This window comes from Eptesicus fuscus, chromosome 2, assembly GCF_027574615.1.
Source record: "Eptesicus fuscus isolate TK198812 chromosome 2, DD_ASM_mEF_20220401, whole genome shotgun sequence".
Classification (NCBI taxonomy): domain Eukaryota; kingdom Metazoa; phylum Chordata; class Mammalia; order Chiroptera; family Vespertilionidae; genus Eptesicus; species Eptesicus fuscus.
This window is the reverse complement of record NC_072474.1, coordinates 74,473,946-74,498,965: the sequence shown is the minus strand read 5'-3', so window position 1 is coordinate 74,498,965 and position 25,020 is coordinate 74,473,946. Positions and strand designations below refer to the sequence as shown.

General features: G+C 41.1%; 1 protein-coding gene across 5 annotated transcripts; it reads right to left on the bottom strand.

Annotated features, from left to right (window-relative positions):
* Positions 1-1,379: 1,379 nt before the first annotated feature.
* Positions 1,380-22,548, bottom strand: LOC103303631 (UDP-glucuronosyltransferase 2B31-like). 5 transcript variants are annotated; one of them, XM_054728603.1, is made up of 7 exons: positions 22,212-22,548; positions 21,829-21,863; positions 19,775-19,923; positions 8,681-8,812; positions 6,624-6,711; positions 4,314-4,533; positions 1,380-1,683 (listed from the first exon to the last, which is right to left on the bottom strand). In XM_054728603.1, the coding sequence occupies exons 1-7, from the start codon at positions 22,544-22,546 to the stop codon at positions 1,404-1,406; spliced, it is 1,239 nt and encodes a 412-aa protein (XP_054584578.1). In that variant the 5' UTR covers positions 22,547-22,548; the 3' UTR covers positions 1,380-1,403. The 5 variants fall into 5 exon arrangements, with proteins under 5 accessions (XP_054584578.1, XP_054584560.1, XP_008158856.2 ...); XM_054728585.1 differs by having other exon boundaries at positions 19,775-19,919; positions 21,825-22,548; XM_008160634.3 differs by having other exon boundaries at positions 21,829-22,548.
* Between the last annotated feature and the right edge of the window lie 2,472 nt (positions 22,549-25,020).

The following is a 25,020-nucleotide window of genomic DNA, read 5'->3' as shown; positions in this document are numbered from 1 at the left end:
ACACCTGTTGCCTAACATGGCCCTGCTCGCACCCGCTACAGGCACCAGAGCCGTCAGTCGCACATGCTTACATAACTGGCCTCACTCGCACCTTCTGCTGGTGCAGGCCCCAGTCACTCAGTGTGGTCAGCATGTTGGAGCAGGGTGGCAGAGTGGGGATGCCGGCAGAGAGGGGACTTGGCGCCTCAGCTGGTGGGGCCGGGTGGGGCCCAGAGGATGGGCCAAGAACCGCCACGCTGCTCACTTCAGCCTCACAGCCCACAGTTCCTTACTTTTTTTCACTCTTTATTTTTTTTCCATTTTTTAAATTAAGGTATTATATGTGTACATATCTTACCATTGCCCCCCGCCCACTCCCATACATGCCTTCACCCCCCAGAGTTTTGTGTCCATTGGTTATGCTTATATGCATGCAGGTGCATGAATTTATGCCCTGGTCCCCTAGTATGGAATAATCATTATTTCAAACTACCTTCCACTAAAACATTGAATTGTTCACCATGTCTGTAAGTAGCTAAGTGATTCTGTGCCTTGTTTTACAAGAAGTGGGCATATACTGTATATGTACACACATATTTGGAGAGAATGAAAATTCAATAAGACACTTTAGAGTACGGATTCTACATTTTCAAACCTATACTTGGAACCATATATCCATGATCAAAGACTAAAAGGAGAGTGAAAACAACCGGGTGAATCTTTTTAAAGGGCTGTGAGGTAAAGAGAATTAGCTACTGAAACCAAAGTTTCATAAATAGCTCAGTTCACAATAGGAAGCAATTAGCTGTTGTTATATTTCTCAATCCACATAGGTTTTGATGATAAATTAACTTAAACTGGATGAAAGCAAATGACTTCCATGTCTTTAGGTAAGAAGAAGTGATGCTGATGCTGGATGTACATTAAAACAAAGGAGCATCGGTGGTCTCCCAAAATGAAGTAGGAGGATGAATCATTTTGCACAATTCTAACTTTTGAATAGCTTCTTTAGCAAAAGATAAAACTACAGAATTTTGCACCAAAATAATATTAAAATATTCTAAGTATTTGCAAACTAATATTAATACGGGAATAGACTACTTAATGTTCTTGTGTTCATGTGTAATGTTTGAAACACAGTTAAGATAATTTTTTGGTATAACTTTGCAATTAGAATAACAAATTTTAAAATATATTCATATGGCTTTATTTTTGTTTTAATTTTTATTAGTCTTTATGTTTGGCATGACATATTTATAACTCTTTATCAGGTAGGCACTTGAAAACAAATTTTGATCTGAGAAGCTAAATTGTGAAAAGTAAGGTTGTCACAGGTGGTAGTGACCCTTTTATCACACTTCCTGCTGGAATAAAGTGGAGGAGTCCTATCTACGAGGCATATGAGCTTCAGGCCTCTGAAACAACTACTCTCTTTTATTCTTCTTTCCTGTTTTAAAAAGCTTCCGGCAACAAAACAGAACACATTTTGTGATGACAAATGTAGCAGTTGCCACACAGGCCAGCAGGAACCCTATCACATCCAAAGAGTGGTACTGGAACCAGCTGAGGTCATGGGCGGCTGGCCGAAGATGTTTGGCTCCTTTGTGGCGCATGACAAACTCGATCCAGAAGACCGCTCGATCCAGAGGCTTTACTGGCTGGTCATGATGAATTCTTGATAATTTCATAGCATTCTCCTTATATCTAAAGGAGAAACACAAAGATACCAACATTGAAAGTAAGTTAATTTGCTTAATAGTAAGCCAATCATTCCCATTCAGAGTTGCATTTTTTTTTAATTAAAAAATATGTTTATTGACAGGCCAGCATAGCTAAGTGGTTGTACAGTATGAACAACCCATGAACCTTGAACCATGAACCAAGAGGTAACTATTCGATTCTAAGTCAGGGCACATGCCCATGTTGCTGGCTTGATCCCCAGTGTGGGGTGTGCAAAAGGCAGCCGATCAATGATTCTCACTCATTTTTGATGTTTCTTTGTCTCTCTCCCTCTTCTTTCCTTTCTGAAATAAATAAAAATATATTTTAAAAATATACACAAAAAACATTATGCCATGTGAAAGAAGCCAGTTCCAAAAGATCATATATTGTATGACACTGTTATTATGAAATGTCCAGAATGACTAATCTGTAGAGATAGAAAGTTGATCAATGTTTGCTTGGGTGAGGGAGATGGGAAGTAACTGCTAAGGCATATAATACGTCTTTTTGGATGACAAAAATGCCCTAAGTTTATATTATTGTGATAGTTTCATTGCTTTGTAAGCATACTACATATATTTGAATTATGTAATTTTAACATGTGAATTTTATGGTATGTAAGTAATATTTCATAAAATCTGTTTAAATGATTATAATAAAATAAGTTTTTGAGTGTAAAGATATTTATAGTTTCAGAAATTTTAGGTATTGAATTTATTTAGGTAAAGAATTTATGATTTTTTCTTCTAGTTTCTCACTCTTCCTTCTATGTATTTTATCATATTTTTAAAAAATGTGTCCTCATAATTACCTACATAACTTTATATTATTGGAAGAGAAAATTGTTGCACTACATGCCTCCCCATTAAATACATGGGGTTAAAATGCAACTTTGAAGTAAATGTGTGGTCAAAAGTAAAAGTAGACTTAAGATGGGGTAACTTATGTTATTAATGTCAAAATTTGCCTCTTAAAAATGGGATGAAATTAAGATACACTATTGGCAAATAATCCATCCTAACATAGAAAGATGGAATATGCAAATTGACTGTCACACCACCATAAAATATGGTGGGACCCAGTCCCCTCAGCCCCACCAGATATTACTATGGCAAGTGGCCTGAGAAGGTTTTCAGCAAGAGTAAGAAGCAAGGGTGAGAAGCATGCCTTGGCGGGATCTAGGGAGAGCCAGTGGGCTCAGAGCTCCTACTGCTTGGGGAGGCCCTTGGAGTTTGGTTCTGAAACCACAGGAACCCACTCCAGCATGGACTGGGGAGTAAGTGCCGCTGCCGCCCACCCAGTGCCAGGTCCCTGGTTAAGGAAGCAGTTCCAAGTCATAGCCATGGGGCCTGGCAGGGCTGTGTCTCCCCAGACCATCATGGCTGAGCTCTGTCAGAGGTGGCAAGTGCCTCCAGGATCACTGTCTGCCCCTGGGATCATTGTCTTCCCCTGGGCTGCCTGTGGACACCGATGGAGCAGGTGCAGGTTGAACATTTTAATGAAAATGGGATGCCATGCCCTGCATTACTGTGCCCTGGTCCCCAATGAGGAGAGGGCAGCCGGATTGGGGGGCACAGCCTCAGGAACCTTTTAGGAGACACTGGGGCTCGGGAGGGGCTGGGAGCAGAGGGCCCCTGTTTCTGGGCTGACAACAGGATGACCCTGAGGTGCCTCCAGTCACTGTCATCCACCCAGTGCTGGGCTGCGGGCCCTCACCCTGGAGCTCAGCCATAGGAGGCGATGGCCCGGGGATGTTTTTCCCGTTATCTGGCTGGAAGTACAGGAGGCAGTAGAATTAGTCATGATTGTAATTTAATTTCTCCAAACTCAGAGCTATTTTCTTTCCAAATATATCAGGGGCCAGAAAATGTTCAAAGAACTGGGGAACCATTCCCAAATCAGGAAGGAAAGTCATAGAGTGTATACTATTGCTACAAGTACAGTATTTCCTACCACTTACAACATATACAATGTAATGTATTAGATGTCTTCCTATCACATAAAGTGCGTATTCTCTTAGAGTAATACTGGTAGATATGTTATAGTTATGGCAGTATGTCATATCCTATCTATAGTAATAAAAGGGTAATATGCTAATTACACCAGAGACCTTCCAGGAGACCTTTTGGACATCCTTCTAGATAAAGCCATGGTGGTGGGGCCGAGGCAGAGGAGGTTAGGGGCAATCAGGCCAGGAGGTGAGGGCAGTTGGGGGTGATCAGGCTGGTGGGGGGGAGTTGTGGGTGAGCAGGCCGGCAGGGGGGACCAGTTGGGGGCAAGCAGTGGGGGGCAGTTGGGGGTGAGCAGGCCAGCGGGGGTGGGGTGACAGTTGGCAGTGATCAGGTCAGTTGGGGGGGAGGCAGTTGGGGGCGAGAAGGCCAGCAGGCAGAGTGGTTAGGGGCAATCAAGCAGGCAGGCAGGTGAGCAGTTAGGAACCAGCAGTCCCAGATTGCTAGAGGGATGTCTGACTGCCGGTTTAGGCCCAGTCCCACAGGGGATCCCAGATTGGAGAGGCTGCAGGCCGGGCTGAGGGACCTCCCACCCCTGCACGAATTTCTTACACCAGGCCACTAGTGTATAAATATTATTTATAAAAAACATGTGATACTTACAAAGGATCATTAATGACAGTCTTTAATGCATTGAGCAAATCTGTAGTTGAAATAGTGTTGAAGTCCAATCTGACAGCTGCTCCCTTGGTCTTCATGTGAGCAATGTTATCAGGTTGATCCGCAAACATAGGAAGGCCCACCATAGGGATCCCATGGTAAATCGCCTCATAGATGCCATTGGTTCCACCATGAGTTATAAAGGCTTTGGTTTTTTGATGACCTAGAATTGGATGAATTTCAGCAAATTATGTGCTATAAACCTTGGAAATAAAATTATAATTTTGCAATAAAGGCACTGACAGAGGCAATATATTTAGTAACAGATTGGTCTACACTTCAGACTGTATTAAAGTGTCTTTCAGAACTCATAGGAAAAGGTACCTAAGTCTGCTGGAGAGACAGTGAAGGCTTACATAGAAGATTAGTGTGTTTCTTTTGACTTGGAATGAATACAGGTTGCCAGTGGACAAATGGAAAGAGAATATTCTGGATTGTAAAAAGTGTATGCCAAAAAAAAAAGTGGCGGTGCATGTTGAAATATATTCTCTTAATAAAACAGTGAAGTCAGAGTGTTATATGTAGCAGACAGTGGGATGGTAGTGGCACAGGAATCAGAGGAAGAAAAAGCTCTCCTAATAATAAAAACCCTGGGTTGTAATGATCAGTAAAGACTGAGGTTTGACCAACCGGAAGTGTGGCAACCCAGTGCTGACTGCTTCCACTGCAGGCACAGTACCCCAGTACTGACTGCTGAGGGGGCTGCAAATCAGGGCCAGAGAGACACGTGAAGAGAGAAGCAGGGATTGATCCATAGCCTCTGAGGCAGCTTTTGGCCAGCACCTGCCTCTCTCTTTCTCTCCCAGTCTGGCCAGCAGCTGTGCTTCCTTTACTCTCTAGGCCTCCACTGGGGCTGCTGATCAGTGCTGCCTTTCTAATTGGGTCCCGTTGATAGGGCCAGAGACGCTGACTGGCATAGGAACTGACCAATCAGAACCAAATGTGGGCGCTGTGAAGAACCAAGGGCTGCCTAAGAGGTGGAGCTTCTGACAATGACTGGCATAGAAACTGACCAATCAGAACCAAATGTGGGTGCTGTGGGGAGCCAATGACTTCCTAGGAGGCAGAGATTTTGATGCTGACTGGCATAGAAACTGACCAATCAGAACCAAATCTGGGTGCTGTGGAGAGCCAATGGCTGCCTAGCACATGGAGCTTTAGACGCTGACTGACATAGAAACCAACCAATCAGAACCAAATTGTCAGCAGAGGAGGGCAGTTGGGGGCAAGATCAGGCCAGCAGGAGGGGGCAGTTGCGGGCCTCTAGGCCAGTAGGGGAGGGCAGTTAGGGGCGATCAGGAAGGTGGGCAGAGGCAGTTAGGGGTAACGAGGCTGGCAGGGGAGGGCAGTTAGGGTAAGGTGACCAGGTCGTCCCGCTTTTCACGGGACAAAACCAATTTTTAACAATTTGTCCCATGTCCCAGGGCGTTTTAAAAAAGTCCCTAAATCTTTCCAAAAATAGGGACTTTTTTAAAACACCGTGGAACATGGGACAAATTGTTAAAAATTGGTTTTGTCCCGCCAAAAGCGGGACGATCTGGTCACCTTAAGTTAGGGGTGATCAGGCTGGCAGGCAGAGGCAGTTAGGGGTGATTAGGCAGGCAGGCAGGTGAGCAATTAGGAGCCAGTGGTCCCAGATTGTGAGAGGAATGTTCGACTGCCGGTTTAGGCCTGATTCCTGTGAATGTCTGACTTCTGACACATTGGCAGTCTGACATCCCCCAATGTGTTGCCAAATGGAGAGGGTTCAGGCTGGGCTGAGGGAATCCCCCCTTCCCCATGCAAGGATTTCGTGTACTGATCCTCTAGTACATTATAATGAAATATGTTATTTCTTCAGGAAGAGATATTAATTTTTCCCCAATGGATAATGGAGAGTCACAGGTAATAGAAGAGGAGCTGATATTTTTCAAGGACACTTGTACACCTTTACTGTGGGTTAAATGATTGGTGTAAGGAGAAAATTAGGAGGCAGAGTGACAATTGGGAAAGTGTTGAGATATTCTCTCTGAAAGGAATTACACATGAAATAAAGATCTTTTGTTTGTGTCCATACGGAACATCGCTGTGTAACATAAGATGCCAACTGTTATAGTTTATACTCTTACCCTAGGACTAGGAAAGAAATATTGGGAAGTTCATTTTTATTTTTGAGGTTTTCAGTAAGAAATATTTAATACATTTTTATCCTAATGAACTCTTTTATCATTCTGGTTGACTTGATTCTGATTTCTGGGTTTTCCAGAATCTTACCAAGAAGGTCATTCTGGGGGATCCATTTATAGAGCCTTGTATTTGGCCCTAAGGTATCTGGTTTTTTGCCATCATATCTCCATATAACCTGTTAGGGTAAAGAAGGTAATGTATTACTTGTGTCTAACTGCAGAGTTATATCATGCAAGAATTCTAAATAAGTTAAGATACATCTAGTTAAATCCCTGACATGTTTAAGGTAAGTGAATGAGGACATGACATGTTGATAATGAGAACCAATAAAACACTGATATAAGAGGCATATGTACTCTTATTGCAAGTTACTTATTATATTCAGGCAGGTATGAATGCAATCATGATGTTTCACACTTTGGGGTTAGACAAATGAGATCGTCAATGACCAATTCAAGTATATAAATTTTTAGGTAGTCATATAATTGTAGTGCAAAACACATTAAATTAATAGTCTACACATTTATTTTATTTATTATTCTAGCTCGCATCATCTAGATTTAATGTTAACCTGCTTATTTCTTTTTGAATGATGGGGAAGTAGTTTTTTATATTCACTAATTTCATAAATTATCTTAGAGTTTTACATCATTTGCTTTACAAAATCAATGCAATCAGCTATTTATTAGAATTAAATCATTCTGATATTTAATAGTTTATTAATAATAATAAATAAAGTCTGCTTAATGAATATGTTTAGCTTCTTTAGTTTTCTACTTATTAATCACCACTTTTAAGTGGTAACTTTTACCCAAATCCAGTATATCACTTTACCTAGGATGGAAATTTTTCTTAAAATGTGAAATTTTAAAGCCATTGGCACTTATGAATAATAGTTTACCTGTTGAAAAGATCAAATATGATGATGATAAATTTAATTAATCTGACTGTGAATATTTCAAAACATGCTACAATGCACTGACAGCATTGATTAATATGGTTAATGAATTATAAATAGCCAAGCAATTTATAAGTCCACCAGTGAGCTGGATTCTAGTTTATAAGTGGTTAACATCTCTTTTCTATGTGAGTATTAAAGTTACTTCAAGTTCTTAGCAAATTTGCATAGGTGATAGGGAAGAAGCTACATTAGTTAGGAAACTAAAAGTAGTTCACTATTACCTAGAGACTTCAAAAATACTTTATATATTAGAATAATTCACTACTATAATTTATGGAGAAGGAGGAGCATCTGAAACTGTCCCATGCTAGGCTTGCTTCTGGTTGACTCTCTTATCTCCTCCTCCTCCTTCTCTTCCTCCTCATCTTCGTCTCCCTCCTTCTCCTCCTAACCCTTCATCTCCTCTCCCTCCTCCTCATCTTTCTCCTCCTTCTCCTACTCCTTCTTCATCAGAAGTTATTATTCTGATGGGTTGTTTTGAGGCCACATATTATAAAACACTGGGTCACCTTGAGGGCTGAACCCACCTCCACCCTTTCTTTTATGTCTTCCTGCTTCAGAATTTAGCAGGGCCCAGTCCACCAGGGAGGTTCTCTTTCCTTTTTACAAGCCATTTTTTCTCTTTCTCTAAATCATGGTGGCTGGCTTAGATACCTTTATGCAACTTGGTAAGCCCTGAATATCCTTACTCTGAATATCACCTTGCAAAACTGAATAGACCTAATTAAAAATTCAGGGAAAGTAAGAGAGACCTGGATTTCCTGGCAAGTCTAAATTGTTGATGCCATTCAAACTGTTATCATTCCCTGTTTAATGTTAAAATTTAAGTCCATTCTGAGAACATCAGTAATGTGTACAGTACTCTAGAAATCCTGCAAGGAAATGAAGCAAATGAAAGGATAGGATTTGGTGATATCTGTTCCTGCCCTATAATACTATTAACAAACCAAACTTCACACTGTCCTTTAGAAACATACTTCTTTGTGACCAGAATGCTAATGCCAATGTTATTGTCCATCAAAAACACCCTCTGTATTACTTTAGCGCCTGACATGTGTATTTTTTTTCAAAGATCATAGAAGCTATCCTAATACTATACCTTCCATGTAGACATTTCTTAATCAGACCCTTTACAGAGTTTAACACTCTCATTAGTTTTCTGCTCTATGATAGTTTATCTAACCTTTTGTGGAAGCTGGGCAAGGGCTGATGCAATTATATTGGCTCTTTCTTCTGTCATGTTAGTGACCATTGACCCCAGGGAAAACACCACAATACCATTTTCTCCAGAGCTCTGGGCAAACTCTTCCATTTCCTGTGAAGGAAGAATTTTTCCCATTAAAAAAGATAGTAGCATAGTGAACACTATTGAAAGGATTGCTACAAACAGCCAAAGAGAAAAGTAAGTATCATAAGAGGTTATTAATATAGTTCTTGTTATTTTAAATTGTGTTAAAATACACATAATATACTTTCCATCTTAACCATTTCTAAGTGTATAGTTCAGTAGTATATGTATTCTTATTGTTGTATAATCCATCTCCAAAACATTTTCATCTTGTAAATTGAAACTGTACATTACTTAAGGTGTAATTCTCCATTTTACCAGTCCCTGGCAACTATCATTCTTCTTTCTGTTTCTATGAATTTGACTAGTCTAAATCCCTAAAGTAAGTGGAATCATGCATTATTTGTTTTCTTGTCTGTGGCTTATTTCACTTAGCAAAATGTCTTTAAGTTCATCTAAGTTATAGCAGGTGTTATAATTTCCTTCAATTTTAAGGCTTAGTAATGTTTATCAACATTACTGAGCCACCAGAAAGACAACAAGTGGGCCGTAGAGCAAATTAATCCTGAAATATTGCAGGAGGTAAAAATCACAAAACTGATACTTTCATTTTTCAGGGACATCTTGAGAAGGCAGGGTTCTTTGAAAAATATAATGCTGGGAAAAATAGAAGGCACCAGGAAGGAGGATGATCAAATATGAGATGGATTGACTTCATAAAAGAAGCCATAGGCATGAGTCTAAAAGAGTTGAGAAGGCTATTAAAACTAATATTTTGTGGACATCACTCATTCATAAAGTCCTCAGGAGTCAGAGCTGACTCACAGCACATAACACATATTACACCATTTTGTGTATTGATTATTTATCGTTTTATCTATCAACTAGAGGCCCAGTGCACAAAATGCATGCATGGGTAAAGTCCCTAGGCCTGGCTGGCAATCAGGGACGATCTGGCCTTTCAGCTGCTGGCCAGGGTCTTCTTTCTGGTGCCAGCTGGAGCCTTCCTTCATTCTGTGCTGTCCCCTGGTGGTCAGCGCACATAATAGCGAGCGATCAAACTTTCCAGTCAAACTTCCGAGGAGACACTTTGCATATTAGACTTTTATATGTATAGATGGCCCTTGAGTTGATTTTATCTTTTGGCTCTTGTAAATAGTGTTATGAATATGATTCTAATGTCACTGTTTTAGAATATACCCAGAAGCTCTACTGCTGGATCAAATGATAATTGTTTTTATTTTTGTTTGTGGAACCTCCATTCTCTTATTATCAGTGGCTATTTTGAAGAGACTTAATTCCTCAGTTCCTTGGAGTATACAATTGATGAGCTTGAATTCCCTTATTAGATATTCTTGTGCTAATGTGTGTGTGTGTGTGTGTGTGCGTGTGTGTGTGTGTGTGTAAGGAAGAAATGAAATAGAGCCAGTACACAGTATTGAAGAGGAAATGCTTTTAGCGACTCTTCACTTACAATGTTATCCTATATAATAAAGAGGTACTATGCAAATTGACCATCACTCCAACAATGACTGCCCCCATGTGGTAAAAGTTGGCCGACCCCATGTGGACACCAGATGGCTGCCACAAAATGGCCAGCAGAGGAGGGCAGTTGTGGGCGATCAGGTCAGCAAGGGAGGGCAGTTGGGAGGGACCAGGCCTGCAAGAGGGGGGGGACAGCTAAGGGGGGGCAGGCCTGCAGGGGAGGGCATTTGGGGGGACCAGGCCTGCAGGGGAGGACAGTTAAGGGCAACCAGTCTGGCAGGGGAGGGCAGTTAGGGGTGACCAGGCTGGCAAGGGAGGGCAGTTAGGGGTAATCGGGCTGGCAGGGGAAGTCAATTAGGGGCAATCGGGCTGGCAAGGGTGGGCAGTTAGGAAAATGTTCATTATGATTAGAATGACTATATCTTTTTTATCATCTCTATAATAATTTATATCTCATCTTAACTTTTGTCAGATTCTCCCAATTTTTCCCCTAAATTATTAAAATTTTTTATTTAAGTATAGTGGCATACTACATTATATTTTTGTCAGGTGTGCAATGTAGTAATTTGACATTTATATACTTTATTGTGTGATAAGTCTAGTAACCATCTCACTGCACAAAGTTATGATAAGTATTATTGACTATATTTCTTATGCTGTACATTAAATTCCTGTGATTCATTTATTTTATAACTAGACATATGTACCTCTTATTCCTCCTCCCCTTTTCTCTCACTTCCAACCCCCTACCCCTCTGGCAATCATCTATATATACACAAAAGGCTAATATGCTAAGTGTCCGACTGTCCAGTTAATGAGGTCATGTAGCAACACACAGCTTCCTCTCCCTAGTGACTAGCCTCCTTGTAGTTTCTTCTGCCCAGGAACACTACTTGCTTTATCGGTAGGTGGAAACATTTCACACATGCCTCATCTCATTTCATCCTCACAGAAGTTCTGGAGTAGGTAGATAGGAGACTCGATGGAATCCTCTTTATTTTCAATAGCAAGAAAACAGAGATTTAGAAAGCTTAGGAACTTGACCTGACTGAAAAGAAGTGAGAAATGGTGGAACTGGAAAATGACTTCAGGTTTTCTAACTCCACAGAATATAGTCAAACACTGCTGCAGTTACATATTTTACCCTTTTTCCTACCTGCATGATCTACAATAATAACCTGCTTCATGTGGATATTTACTGCTATGTTGCTGACAATTACCTGAAAGAGAAGTTGGGGTGCTTCACTGGGCTGGAAAAGTTTAGCTACATCAGATAGCAAGTCAAATTCAGCAAGTTTATTCTCTCTATATAAAAAGTTAAGTTGACTCATGGATGGGTAATGCATCTAAAACTCTTGCGGTGCCAATCACATGATTGCCTTTCTATTTGTCATTGTTGATTATGAATTTGATTGACACTTCTAATATAGAAAAAGTGTGAGTAGCGATATTAAAATATTTCTTCTAATTAATCTCCTTTCATTATGCACGAATTCGTGCACTGGGAAACTAATTAGTATATAATTTGTATCTATAAGTCTGTTTTTTTTTTTAGGTTATACATATAAGTAAAATCATATAGTATTTGTCTTTTTCTGCCTGATTTACTTAACTTAACGTAATACCCCCTAGCTCCTTCCACGTTGTTGCATTTAGCAAGATGTGATCCTTTAATATTAGTGAGTAATTTTTCATGGTATGTATAGACCACATGGATTTTACCCATTTATCTATTGATGGACTCCAAGGTTGCTTCCATAGCTTGGCTATTGTAGTTAATGCTGTAATGAACATGGGGGTGTATATATCTTTTCAAATTAGTGTTTTTGTTTACCTCTGATAAATACTCATAAGTGGAATTGCTGGGTTGTATACTATTCTATTTTTAATTTTTTGAGGAACCTCCATACTGTTTTCTATAGTGGCTCCACCAATTTACAAACTTGCTCCATGCACAGGAATTCCCTTTTCTCTACCTTCTTGACAACACTTTTTATTTGTTGACTAATTTCTGGATATTTATTTTGTATCTTGCTACTTTACTTAATTCATTTATCAGTACTAGTAGTTTTTTTTGTGTGGAATCTTTAGGGTTCTCTACATACAGTATTATGTCATCTGCAAATGGTGACAGTTTTACTTCTTCATTTCCAATATAAATGCCCTTTATTTCTATTTCTTCTGTGATTGCTGTAGCTAGGACTTCCAATATTATGTTGAATAGAGGTGGCAATAGTAGGCCTCACTGTGTTGTTTTTTACTGTAGAAGAAAAGCTTTTAGCTTTTCACCATTAAATACAATATTAGCTATGGATTTAATTGGTCATATATGGTCTTTATTATGTTGATGTATGTTCTCTCAGTATCCACTTGGTTGAGAGTTTTTATCATGAATGGATGCTGGATTTGTCATATACTTTTTCTTGTATCTATTGAGATGATCATATGATTTTTATCTTTGGTTTGTTGATGTTGTCTACCACATTGATTTTTTTGTGTGGATATGGAACCATCTTGCATTGCTAGAATACATTCCACTTGAGCATGATGTATAATCCTTTAACATATTGTTTAATTCATCTTGCTAATATTTTGTTGAAAATATTCACATCTATTTTTATCAGAGATATTTATTGTCTTGTGATTTTTTTTTGTATTGTCTTTGTCTGGTTTGGCTATCAGGGTACTCTTGACCACTTTCATAGAATGAGTTTGGGAGTATTATTTATTTTTTAATATCTCTGGAATATATTGAGAAGGATAAGTATTAATTACTAGGTAGAATTAAATGATCCATAGAATTTACTTGTGAAATCATCTGGTCCTGAACTTGTTTTTTGGGAGCTTTTTTAAAAAAAAATTGCTATTTAAATTTTCTTGCTAGTAATTGATATGTTCAGTTTTTATGTTTCTTCCTGATTCATTCACTGAAGGTTGTATGTTTCTTGTGTAGCTCTTTTTCTGGAGATTTCTTCTATTTTTTTTCATTTGGGGCCTGTTCCTTTGTCTTCCTATATTTGATGCCTCTTTGTATTTGTTTCTATGTATTAGACCAATTGCTTTGACTTCCAGTCTTCTGTATTTCCTCATTTGTTTTACTTTCTGTATTTATTTCTAGGAATTAGATGAAACATCTCTCCTGAACCTGTTGGAATGGCTTTGTGTAGGAATGATCTTTGTGTATTCTGTGTGCTGAGTGGATTCAGCAGGTTGGCTGGAATTGAAGTGGTTGCTTGAGGTACCAGTGGTTCTCTGGCATGCAGGCTAGCCACAGTGGAGGCAAACATTGGCCAATTTTCTCAGGGTACTCAGCACTGGGGCACCCTGGTAAGCTGATTGGCTGGATTTGGAGCAGCCAGTGGCATATGGCTGCAGCACTGCCATGCAGTTTGTCTGTTTGAGCCTGGGGTGGCTGTGGGGTGAGTGTCCTAGGGCATGCTATAGTGGTCTTGCAGGTGAGCTACAGCACCTGAATTGAATTCCTGCCCATGCTATCAGTGGAAAGAGAATGTAAACATTGGCACTCACTGGCACCTCCAATCCCAAAGTGTTTCCACAGAGTCTGGAGAGTTCTCGCAGTTTCTCAACCTTCTCTATGCAATCTCTCTCTCATTTGTTGTGCAGAAGCTGTTCAGTCAACCCTCCACTGTTTTCCAGGAGGAAATGCTCTTCATGTAGCTGTATATTCTGAGTGTTCATGGGAAGGTGTCAGTTCAGGGTCTTCCTATGTTGAAATCTTGGACCTCTTTCCCTAAATCACTTCTTACATGCTGGAGAGTTACTATAATTCATGAGTCTGGTATTATTGTCCAGAATATCCACGAAATAACCTTAAGATTCCTAGTTAAAATTATCTTAGTTACTTACCTGAGTGTCCATGTTTCTGACATATCTTTTGTTGAAAATATTCACATCTATTTATGTATGACACCTTTTGCTCTGAAATCATATTGTAAAGTGGAAGTTCTATTAAAATATGCCTTGTGTACCTGGCTGTGAGGGGCCCTCATCATCACCTCTCTGAATCTCCCAGGGAGCACCTGCCCCAAGGTGGGAGAGGTACAACTGGGCTCTCTGCACCAAAGATCTGGTCACCCTCTTGAGTAACTCAGTTTGATGTATTTAAAGTTGCTGTGGTGAAGTTATGTTCACCTGAAATTGTTTCAGAGTTATTCTGACTGTGGTCCCTGATTTTTTATCAGTTTTTAAATTTTATTACTTTTAGTACTAGAAAAATTCCTGATTTCTCAATGTACTTTCTAGCTCCCCACCCCCAAATGTATAAGGAGCCAAAATTTCATGGATATGTGGTCCATACTTCATACTCATTTATCCCCTCTTCCCCTCCCCCAACCCCCGCTGATTTTTCTGTTTTAAATAGTTTAGTTGTTTTTTTCTCTGAAAAGTAAAGACCTAACCCTTCTAAAGTAGTTTACTTTCTCATTCTAATAATTGCTTCAAGATTTGTTTAAGAAAATTGACATATCATTGAAATATAACATTCTGTAAGCTTAAGGTGTATATAGTGTGTTGAATTGATTCATTTATCTATTATAATATGACTTGGGGCCCAGTGTACGAATTCGTGCACATTGAAAGTAACTATGGGCCTTGAGGCTCAGTGGGCACAGGGGTGGATCTCAGTCTATCCTCCACTTTCCCGCCCAGACCCTCCTACCATGGCTCTGGTTCCCTGTCTGCAGGCATCCTTGCTCCTGCCACTGCTGCTCGCACTCACTGACTGTGCCAGCAGCAGTTGCAAGTGGGGCTGTCGCTGGTAGCAGGTGCGAGAGGTGGTGGCTGGACTGGATTGCCCCTCAGGAGTATGGGGAGATGGAGAATCCCTCAGGGACGATTGATGCCAGCAGCAGCTGCTTGCACCTGCTGAGGGCACAGAGCGATCGGGACCGGTGGGGGTGCCATCAGTGAGTAGAGGTGGCGGCTCTGGCACTGACTCTGGATGTACACAGTGGCCCTGGTGCCAGCAGCTGGTGAGAGTGGGGCCGGTGTTAGCACCCAGTGGCACCGTGGCGTGCGTGAGCAAAAAATTTTCAGTAACCACGAGAGTCTAGCCCTGATAACAGTGACCGGCACCCCTCCTTGTTCTGGTGTCACCGCTCACTGATTCCACAAATCCCGCCACAGCCTACGCCCGCCATGTTCCTCGCTCTGCCGCCTGTGTCCAATGCCTGCCATGTTGCACACAGGTCCCCTTCTGGTCAGTGCAAATCATAGCTAGTGCTTGTTTGCTTGTTTGGTTGTTCTGCTGTTCGGTCTGTTTTCATACTAGGATTTTATATATATATTAGAGGCCCGGTGCACAAAATTCACGCACAGAAGTGGGGGGTGTCCCTCAGCCCAGCCTGCACGCTCTCCAATCTGGGACCCCTTAAGAGATGTCTGACTGACTGTTTAGGCTCAATCCCAATGGGATAAGGCCTAAACAGGCAGTCGGATATCCCTCTCACAATCCAGGACTGCTGGCTCCCAACTGCTCGCCTTCCTGCTTTCCTGATTGCCCCTAACCACTTCTGCCTGCCAGCCTGATCACCCTCTAACCACTCCCATGCCAGCCTGATTGATGTCTAACAGCTCCCCTGCCAGCCTGTTTGCCCCCAACTTCCCTCCTCTGCCAGCCTGGTCACCCCTAACTGACCTCCCCTGCAGGGTTGATTGCTTCCAACTGCCCTCCCTTGCAGGCCTGGTCCTTCTCAAGTGCCCTCTCTTGCAGGCCGGGTGCCTCCCAACTGCCCTCTCCTGATGGCCATCTTGTGGTGGCCATCTTGTGTCCACATGGGGGCAGGATCTTTGACCACATGGGGGCAGCTATATTGTGTGTTGGAGTGATGGTCAATCTGCATATTACTCTTTTATTAGATAGGATAGAGGCCTGGTACAGGGGTGGGGGCCAGCTGGTGTGCCCTGAAGTGTGTCCTGGATCAGGGTGGGGGTTCCCTTGGGGTGTGGGGTGGCCTGAGTGAGGGGCCTGTGGTGGTTTGCAGGCCAGCCATGCCCCCTGGTGACCCAAGCGGAGGCCCTGGTATCTGGAATTTATTTACCTTCTACAATTGGACTTTGTATCCTAGAGTGGAGCCAAGCCTCCTGCTCGCTCCATGGCCGGCAGCCATTTCTGTTTGGGTTTGTTTACCTTCTATAATTGAAACTTTGTAGCCTTGAGTGGAGGCATAGGCCGGCCAGGGAAGGTGGAAAGCTTGGCTTCTTCTATCGCCTTGGAAACCCAAGCCTCCCTCCTACTTTCTCTGTGGCTGAAGCCATCTTGGTTGGGTTAATTTGCATACTCGCTCTGATTGGCTGGTGGGCGTCGCTTGTGGGTGTAATGGAGTTAGGGTCAATTTGCATATCACTCTTTTATTAGGTAGGATAGACTAGAGGCCTGGTGCACATAATTCATGCATGAGGTTGGGTCCCTCAGCCTGGCCTACACCCTCTCCAATCTGGGACCTCTCAGGAATGGCCTACTGCGAGTTTAAACTGGCAGTAGGACATCCCTTTCATAATCTGGGACTGCTGGCTCCTAACTGATTGCCTGCTTGTTTGCCTGATTACCCCTAACCACTCTGCATGCTGGCCTGTTGCCCCTAACTGCTCACTTGCTGGCCTGATCACTCTCTAACTGCTCTCTTGCTGGCCTGATCGCCCCTAATTGGCCTCCCCTATTGGCCTGATTGCCCCTAACTGCCCTCCCTTACAGGCATGATCACACCTAACTGCCTTTAACCCTTTGCACTTGCTTGCTTTTTTCTCAATTCCTTTATTCTACCAGGGATTTAATTTTTTAAATATCCCAGATTTTAGAAAGCGTGGCAGTAGAATAAAAAACTGGAGTTTCTTTTCATACAAACATATTTATTTGGATTTTTTTATGTTTCAAATTATTGATACATTCAATACAATTTGACATACAAGCTTCTACTGATGCTAACCGTGTTGAGTCACACTCGACATCCGAGTGCAAAAGGTTAACTCGGCTCCTGCCACCGTGGCTTTATCCGGAAAGACGTCTGGAAGATGTATGGCCTAATTAGCATATTACCCTTTTATTTGTATAGATTACTACCTAACATTAGTGAAACCTCTATTAGGTCACATAATTATATTTTCATGTGTGTGGTGAGAACATTTAATATCTAGTCTCTAGAAATTTTCAAGTATATAAAGAATATTGTTTATATACTATAATCACTATATGTCCTGAACTTAATCATCTTAGAGTTACAAGTCTGAACCTTGTCCAACTTCTAACCCACTAAGCTCTCTTTCTCCAGTCCATGGTAATCACCATTGTACTTCTGTATCTAGTGGGTGTGCCATTTTTAGATTCCACATACAAGTGATATCCTATATTATTTGTCTTTTACAGTGTGCCTTATGTCACTTAACATGAATATCTATATTGTCCTAAACTGCAGGATTTCCTTCTTTCTTATGGTTGAATAATATTTTAGTGTGTACGTGGATGTATGTGTGTGTGTGTGTGTGTGTGTGTGTGTATTTCACATCTCTTAAGTTGTTTCCATTTATAGGCTCTTGTTTATAATGATGGAAATAACATGGAATTATGGAAATAATTTTGATATCCTATTTTTCTTACTTTTAGAAGTATACCCAGAAGTGGATTTGTGGATCTTATGACAGCTCTATTTAGCTTCTTAAAAAACCTCCATACTGTTTTTCATAGTGGTTTACATTCCCACCAACAGTGCACAAGATTCTGTTGTCTTATAGATCACCAAGTCTCAGCACAGTTATTTTGACATTTTTATTGGGTAAATCATATATCTCCATGTCTGTATTTGGTTTCTGAAGAATTGTTGTAAAATTTGGTGACCTAATGTTTCCTTGATTTTTCTTGTTCTTTGGAATTTTGCCTTGCTGTTTTTGCATTTGAATTAGCAATCACTTGCTTATGTTTACTACTTTCAGGGTAGAAATACCTTTTATCAGTACTGCTGTAGATAAGGCTTTTTCAGATCTTGAATGAATATGCCTGCTCTGTGCTTCATGCTCCCTGTTGTGGGAGAACTCTTGAGCCTGTTTGTCCTCCCTTCATATAAAGCACCAGGCCAGATGCTGCGTGCCTCCTCTTTCTTTTCCTGAAGGTGGTGCTACAGATCAAGTTTGTGGTTCTCTCCTGTCTGCAAACCCTTGTCTGTATTCTGCTCTTGTTCCCTAGCCTTTTATTAAATCTTGCTCTTGCTGCTGCCTTTTGCAGCTTCTACATGGAGCTGGCCAGAGGGAGAAGATCTGGGTTGGATTGCAGGTCACTGTTGGTGCCCACATGCCAGAATGGGGGGATCTGTAAGAAAGGTTTTCTTCGTGATTTGAGGTCAGGATTCCTGATGAAGTACAGAATGCATTCAGGAGGAACCGTGTCTCTTTAACATGCTCTCTACTAATCTTCTTTTCAAGATCTGCTCCCTCTCGCCAGTCACTGAGCTCCTAATTCAATATTCTGGATGCTGTGAGAGAGAAATGAGCTCTTTGGAAGCATCCTACAAACCAGGGGAAGCTCTGCATCCACTCACCGGCTCTCTATCCCTGTGACAGAAATCACGGGCATGGGCGGTCCTTCTTTTAGTCTTCCACTGAGCTGCCTCAGAAGAGGAATGATGCTGGCAAAATCAAGCTTTCCTCTCATGCACACCAATGCATTCAAATTCATCTATTTTTTGCTCCATCAGAGTGCTGGAATTTCTCCTTTGGAAATCTGGACTTCTCCGAAAGCTCTCTTATCTATAGGTGGCTGCCCAAGCCAGGTAGGTGCTCCAAACTGCAGCTAAGAGGGGCTGGAACAATTCACAATGTCCTGTAGGAGTCATAGGCAGTACTGGAGTCTTTCTGTCTGTTATCTATGTGTAGGTGGGCAAGACTCTCTCCAGGTCCATGTGCATTGGCACTTTTGTTCGTGGAGAGATAACAAATTTTTGTTGTTAAAGGAGGACAGTAACAAGGGATGTCTCATGCTAACTTATACCAGATTACTATTGCCACTCCTGAGGTATTATGATTCACTCCCATGGGATGCTCTCCAGCATTATTGTAGCATTATGCTTTTACTTTATTATAATATTTTCACACTGTTTTTATTACTTGCTGATATGATCTCTTTCCAGGTAAAACATCTGGTGCGGGAGCAAAAACTATGCCTACACTGCTCCTCTGTATATCCACCCCTTATCCTTGCACTGTGCTAGTCACTTTAAAATTAGTTTTTGAATGAATGGCTTAGATTTTTATGTGTTGAATAATGAAGGTCTTAATTTAACTCAACCTATTTCAAAAGTCTCCTCAGTATAGTTCTTTATTTTGCAATGATAGTGACATTCAAATTTTTGAAATAGTATAAAATATATGAGTTTCTAATTGTCAGGTCACTTTACCCATATTCCCATATCTCTCTGAGTATGATTAGTCCTTCTGAATGAGGAACACAGAATCATTCCCACTGAAAATGCAAAGCAGAACAAACAGGAATAGTTTTACCTTAGGCAGAGGCTTAGCAGGTTTGCAGTGGAGGCCTCCAACAAATTCAAAATTTGGCAAGAGTGGGTGAGGGAATTCAAAATCCCAATAGGTTCGAATAAGCCACATTTCAGCTTTCCCCATTAACTCAAATAATGTAGTGGGTCTTCCTGAAAGGGAAATAGAAAAAAAAATTGGGAAAATAAGAATATTGTAATGTAAATATACCACTTTGTTTTCTTACAAAAAAAAATATTTTTGTATAATGCAGTTAAAAGATGTTTAAAATATCTGTGGTTTAATAGTGCAAACATCTATATATATATAAAAAGCCTAAGTGACCATTATGACCTGTTGGTCAACCGAAAAAATGTTTGACTGGTCCCTATTACATGCACTGACCACCATGGGGCAGACACTCAATGCAGGAGCTGCCCCCTGGTGGTCAGTGAAGTCCCTTAGCCAACCTCCTATGGTCAGCCAACCTACCACAATCCATCCCCTTGGCTGGCCGGGGATGTCTGCTCCCACAGCCAACCTCCTGTGGTCCTCCCCTGCGGCCAGCTGGCCCTGATCAGTCCCAATCTCTGACCATACCAAGGGACCACAGCCATGTGCAAATTGGTGCACCAGGCCTTTAGGATTTATATAATATATACTAGAGGCCTGGTACATGAAAATTCATGCACTGGAGGGGTGTCCCTCAGTCTGGCCTGCTCCCTCCCATAATCCGTAGCCGTCAGGGGCAGGAGGTGACCTGGCATCAGGGTAAGGTGATGCCCCATCACATCTCTGCTGCTGCCATTGCCGTCAGTGCAAGCCCCGGCCTGCCCTGGTTACCTGAGGCAGCTGCCATCAAGGCTTGCCTGTGCCTTGGGCTGACCCTGGGTGGCTGGGGGCCTGGGGAACTGGGGGATCTGGAGGCAGGTGCACGAGTGGCTGGGTCGGCTTGGGGGCCCTGGTGGGGCTGAGGAGACTAGGTGCTGCTATATTTGAGAGTGGGGTAGTCAATTAGCATATTTTCTCCTTATTGACTGTGGGTGCCACCATATTTGAGGGCGGGACAGTAAATTAGCATATTCCCCCTTTATTGGCTGTGGGCAGCACCATCTTTGTGACAGCATGAGGGTCAATTAGCATATTCCCCTCTTTATTAGATAGGATGTTTTATATCATGATTTTCATAAGTATTAACAATATATATAAAATTTAACAGTTTTTCTTCTCTAACATCACATCAGGACATTCACAATCATAGAAAATGGTTAAACCTAAGCCACTATAGAATTAAACATGCATTTGCTTACTCTGCAAAGCTGCAGAAGTAAAAATGTTAATGTAAACAAGAATTTCAATTCCTCAATCAATTAAATCCACCATATCCATGGAAACACTTTTCCCTAGATTATTTAATCTAGTTTCTACAATTTAGCAAGCTATTCCCTTTATCCTAGATTTCCCAAAAAATAAGCTTTTGAGAGTATGGCTCAATTCCTGGTACTATAATTACATTTGGTTCAATTTAGGAGCCTAATAATACTTGTGCATTAATAAAAACATTTACAAATAACAGCTGCAATATTTTCATAAGGTATGGTAATGGATGTGCTCACTCTTAATTTTGACTCATTTTGTCTTTAATGAAGGGAGAGTTTTCACAAAACGTAGTTTACTGACTTACATGTCCACCCATCAACAAAAGTTTAGTGTTTAAGCAGATCACTTATAAGTGCTTAGTGAAGGAATGTGAAGTCATTAGAAAAATCAAATTATAGGTTCCTGAGTCTGGCACAGAGCATTCTCTCTCTCTCTAGTGTGAAAGAATCCTTCAGGTAAAGTGGCAAATTAGTTGTTTTTATATCAAACTAAACTACACAAGAGGAAGCAATTCCTTAGTTACCTTATAATGTAAGCATTTCCATAATATTTGTGAGAATGCAGGATCAGTTTATAATGTTATTTTATCATTTTACTTATAAAAGACACATTTCTCTGAATTAATATTTATACTAACCCTACTATTAGAGCACTAAGAAAGTTAGGATTTCATGATACCAAGTAAGGACATGACTTACCTAGTGCTTTGCTGCAAAGCTGATCCCACTTCTCACTAAATGCTTCGAACCAGAAATCAAAATAAAGTACGTACATCATATTTTTTACTCGCTCCATGAATGTCATTTGATCACTTAATTCTGACAAGATAACAGGTACGTAGGATGGAGGGAATGGGAGTCCTCCACTGTACTTTTCAATGGTATAGCCCGGAGAGAAGCGGAGACTGTACACAAAAGGTATTTTAAGTAGCTCAGCCAGCAGCTCACCACAGGGTCCAGCGGGATCTGCAAGAACGACATCAAACCTTGATTCCTGTAGTTTGGTCATAAGTTTCTTGTTCAAAACTACATCTTTACAGAGTGTTTGAATACAATCATTATATTCCCAAATGATATCTTGCATTAGTGAAAAATAAGTAAAAAATGTATATTTTGGCATATATGTCCACTTAGAAATAATCCGCATGAAAAGATCCTCAAAATCATCTTTATTTAAAGATGTAGGAAAAATATCAAATTGAATAGCAGATGGTTTATTGGGATCAATAAGAATTGAGGCTGAAGATGTCAGAACAGTCACTTCATGACCTCTGTGGACAAGTTCATCCAGGATTGTCTTCATGTTGATCCAATGGCTGTATTCTGTGGGCCACACCAGCACCTTCCCGCAGCTCCCAGGGCTGAAGTGACAACTCAGCTGTAGCAGCAGCAGAACTGAAACCCACTTCCTAGGCATCCTGGAGGCACACAGACTTCTTTTCAAATGGCTGATCCCGTTCCCACGGCTCACGCTTATGTCCAAAGGGAAATCAATCAGGAAGTTAAAATATAACCCACACACCCAAAGTAAATACATTTGATGAACAGTCAGAGCATTTTATGGCAAGTCAGAACATTATAAAGTAATGACCTTATTTTTAATAAAAATTTGTGTAATATCTGAAAGTGCTATCATCCTGCTGCATCAACTTTGCAGTTTTCCTGTGCTTTATAATTTATTATAGATGAATGTCATAATTATAGGAAGTTAGAGGCAATTGTGTCTGTACTCAGTTTTTGTGGAGAAAGGGAGATACAGCTATTACACAGCTGACAAAAATTACCTGATGACAGTTCTAGAGTTTTTATTTTATTTATTTATTTTTAAAATTTATCTTTATTGATGAAAGTATTACTGGTGTTTGCTTTGTGTTTTCTTTGTTATTTCTCCCTATTGATCACCTCCTCCCATACCTGCCCCTCCCAAGCCTTTGCCACGCTACTGTCTGTGTTCATGGGTTATGCGTATATGCATAATAATTCCCCGATTAAGCTCTACCCCCCCAACACACACTATCCACCCCCACCTTTCCTCTGAAATTCATCAGTCTGTTCATGGTTTTGTCTCTGAATCTATTTTGTCCATCAGTTTATTTTGTTCATTAGATTCTACATATGAGTAGGTCGTGTGATACTTACCTTTTTCTGACTGGCTTATTTCGATTAGCATAATACTCTCCAGGTCCATCCATGCTGTTGCAAATGAAAAGAGTTCCTTCATTTTTACTGCCATGTAGTATTCCATTGTGTAAATGTACCACAGGTTTTGTTACCTACTGATCAGCTAATGGGCACTTGGGCTGTTTCTAATTCTTAACTATTGTTAATTGTGCTGCTATGAATATAGGGGTGCACATATCCTTTCTGATTGGTGTTTTTGGTTTCGCAGGATATATTCCTAGAAGTGGGATCACTAGGTCAAATGGAGTTTCATTTTTAATTTTTTGAGGAATCTCCATAATGTTTTCCACAGTAGTTGCACCCACCATTCTGCATTCCCACCAGCCGTTCAAGAGGGTTCCCTTTTTTCCACATCCTTGCCAACACGTCATTTTGTTGATTTGTTGATGATAGCCATTCTGACAGGTGTGAGGTGATTCCTAATTATTGTTTTAATTTGCATCTCTCAGATAATTAGTGACTTTGAGCATTTCTTCAACTATCTCTTGGCCTTCTGTATGTCCACTTTGGAGAAGTGTTTAGGCCCTTTGCCCATTTTTTAAAAATGCTAATATTTTTTAAAAATAATTTGTTATTGTTGAAAGTATTACATATGTCCCCTTTTCCCTCGTTAACACCAACTAGCCCGCCCCCAGCTTTCACCCCAGTCCCTCACCACTCTATTGTCTAGGTCCATGGGTCATTCATATATGCATACAAAGTCCTCGGTTAATTACCTCCCACCCACTCACACTCTCGCACCTTCCCTCTGAGATTCCACTCTCTGTTCCATGTTTCCACGTCTCTGGATCCACTCCACTCATCAGTTTATTTTGTTACTTAGATTCCACGTATGAGTGAGATGATGTGATATTTGTCTTTCTCTGACTGACTTATTTCACTTAGCAGGATACTCTCAGGGTCCCTTCATGCTGTCTCAAATGGAGAGAGATTCTTTTTTTTTTTTTTTACTGCTGCCTAGCAATCAATTGTATAAATGTATCACATCCACTCATCTGCTGATGTGCACTTGGGCTGTTTCCAGATCTTAGCTATTGTAAATTGTGCTGCTATGAACATAGGGGTACATACATTCTTTCTTATTGGTATTTCTGTTTTCTTAGGATATATTCCTCGAAATGGAATCACTGGGTCAAATGGCAGTCCCATATTCTTTTGAGGAAAATCCATACTGTTTTCCATAATGCCTGCACCAGCCTACATTCCCACCAGCGGTGTATTATGGTCCACTTTTCTCCACATCCTCGTTAGCACTTGTCGTTGTTGCCCTGTGACTACTGGGAGCAGGTAGCTCCTCTTTGGAAAAATGGCCATTTCGGTTTGGATGCATACAAAAGACCAAATATAGGATTCCTGACTACTGCTTTTCCTTGTCTCCCTGCACTGCTTCCCACACCAGCCTCTGTAGGCACCTCAAGTCTATACCTCCCTAACTGCACCAAAGCCTCAGGTGACTAGTTGTAAATGAAAACTCATAGGCACTGGGTTTAGAAAAAAACAAATTGTGGCTTTCTCTCCAACCGGCTCCAATCTGCTGGACTCCACAGTCGCCAGTAGCCCTTCACAGCTGGAATGTACATGGGCCACTGGTCTCGTCTCTGGTGCCGAGCCTGGGTTCTGGGCCTCTGTCTTCAGAGGGAACAGACCCTCCGGTGGCCCAGCATTCCCTCCTCTCTTGGCCTGCTGCCTCTGGAAGTTGAGTCAGCTCCT

Bases quoted from the DNA above. Each gene is read 5' to 3' on its own strand.
- LOC103303631 (XM_054728585.1), bottom strand. From the start codon at position 22,546: ATGCCTAGGAAGTGGGTTTCAGTTCTGCTGCTGCTACAGCTGAGTTGT. The intron at 8,813-19,774 runs GTAAAACTATTC...CTTCCTTCACAG, and splicing joins CTGCTAAGCCTCTGCCTAAG to GAAATGGAAGAGTTTGCCCA. The intron at 1,684-4,313 runs GTAAGTATCACA...TTTCTCCTTTAG, and splicing joins ACTGTCATTAATGATCCTTT to ATATAAGGAGAATGCTATGA.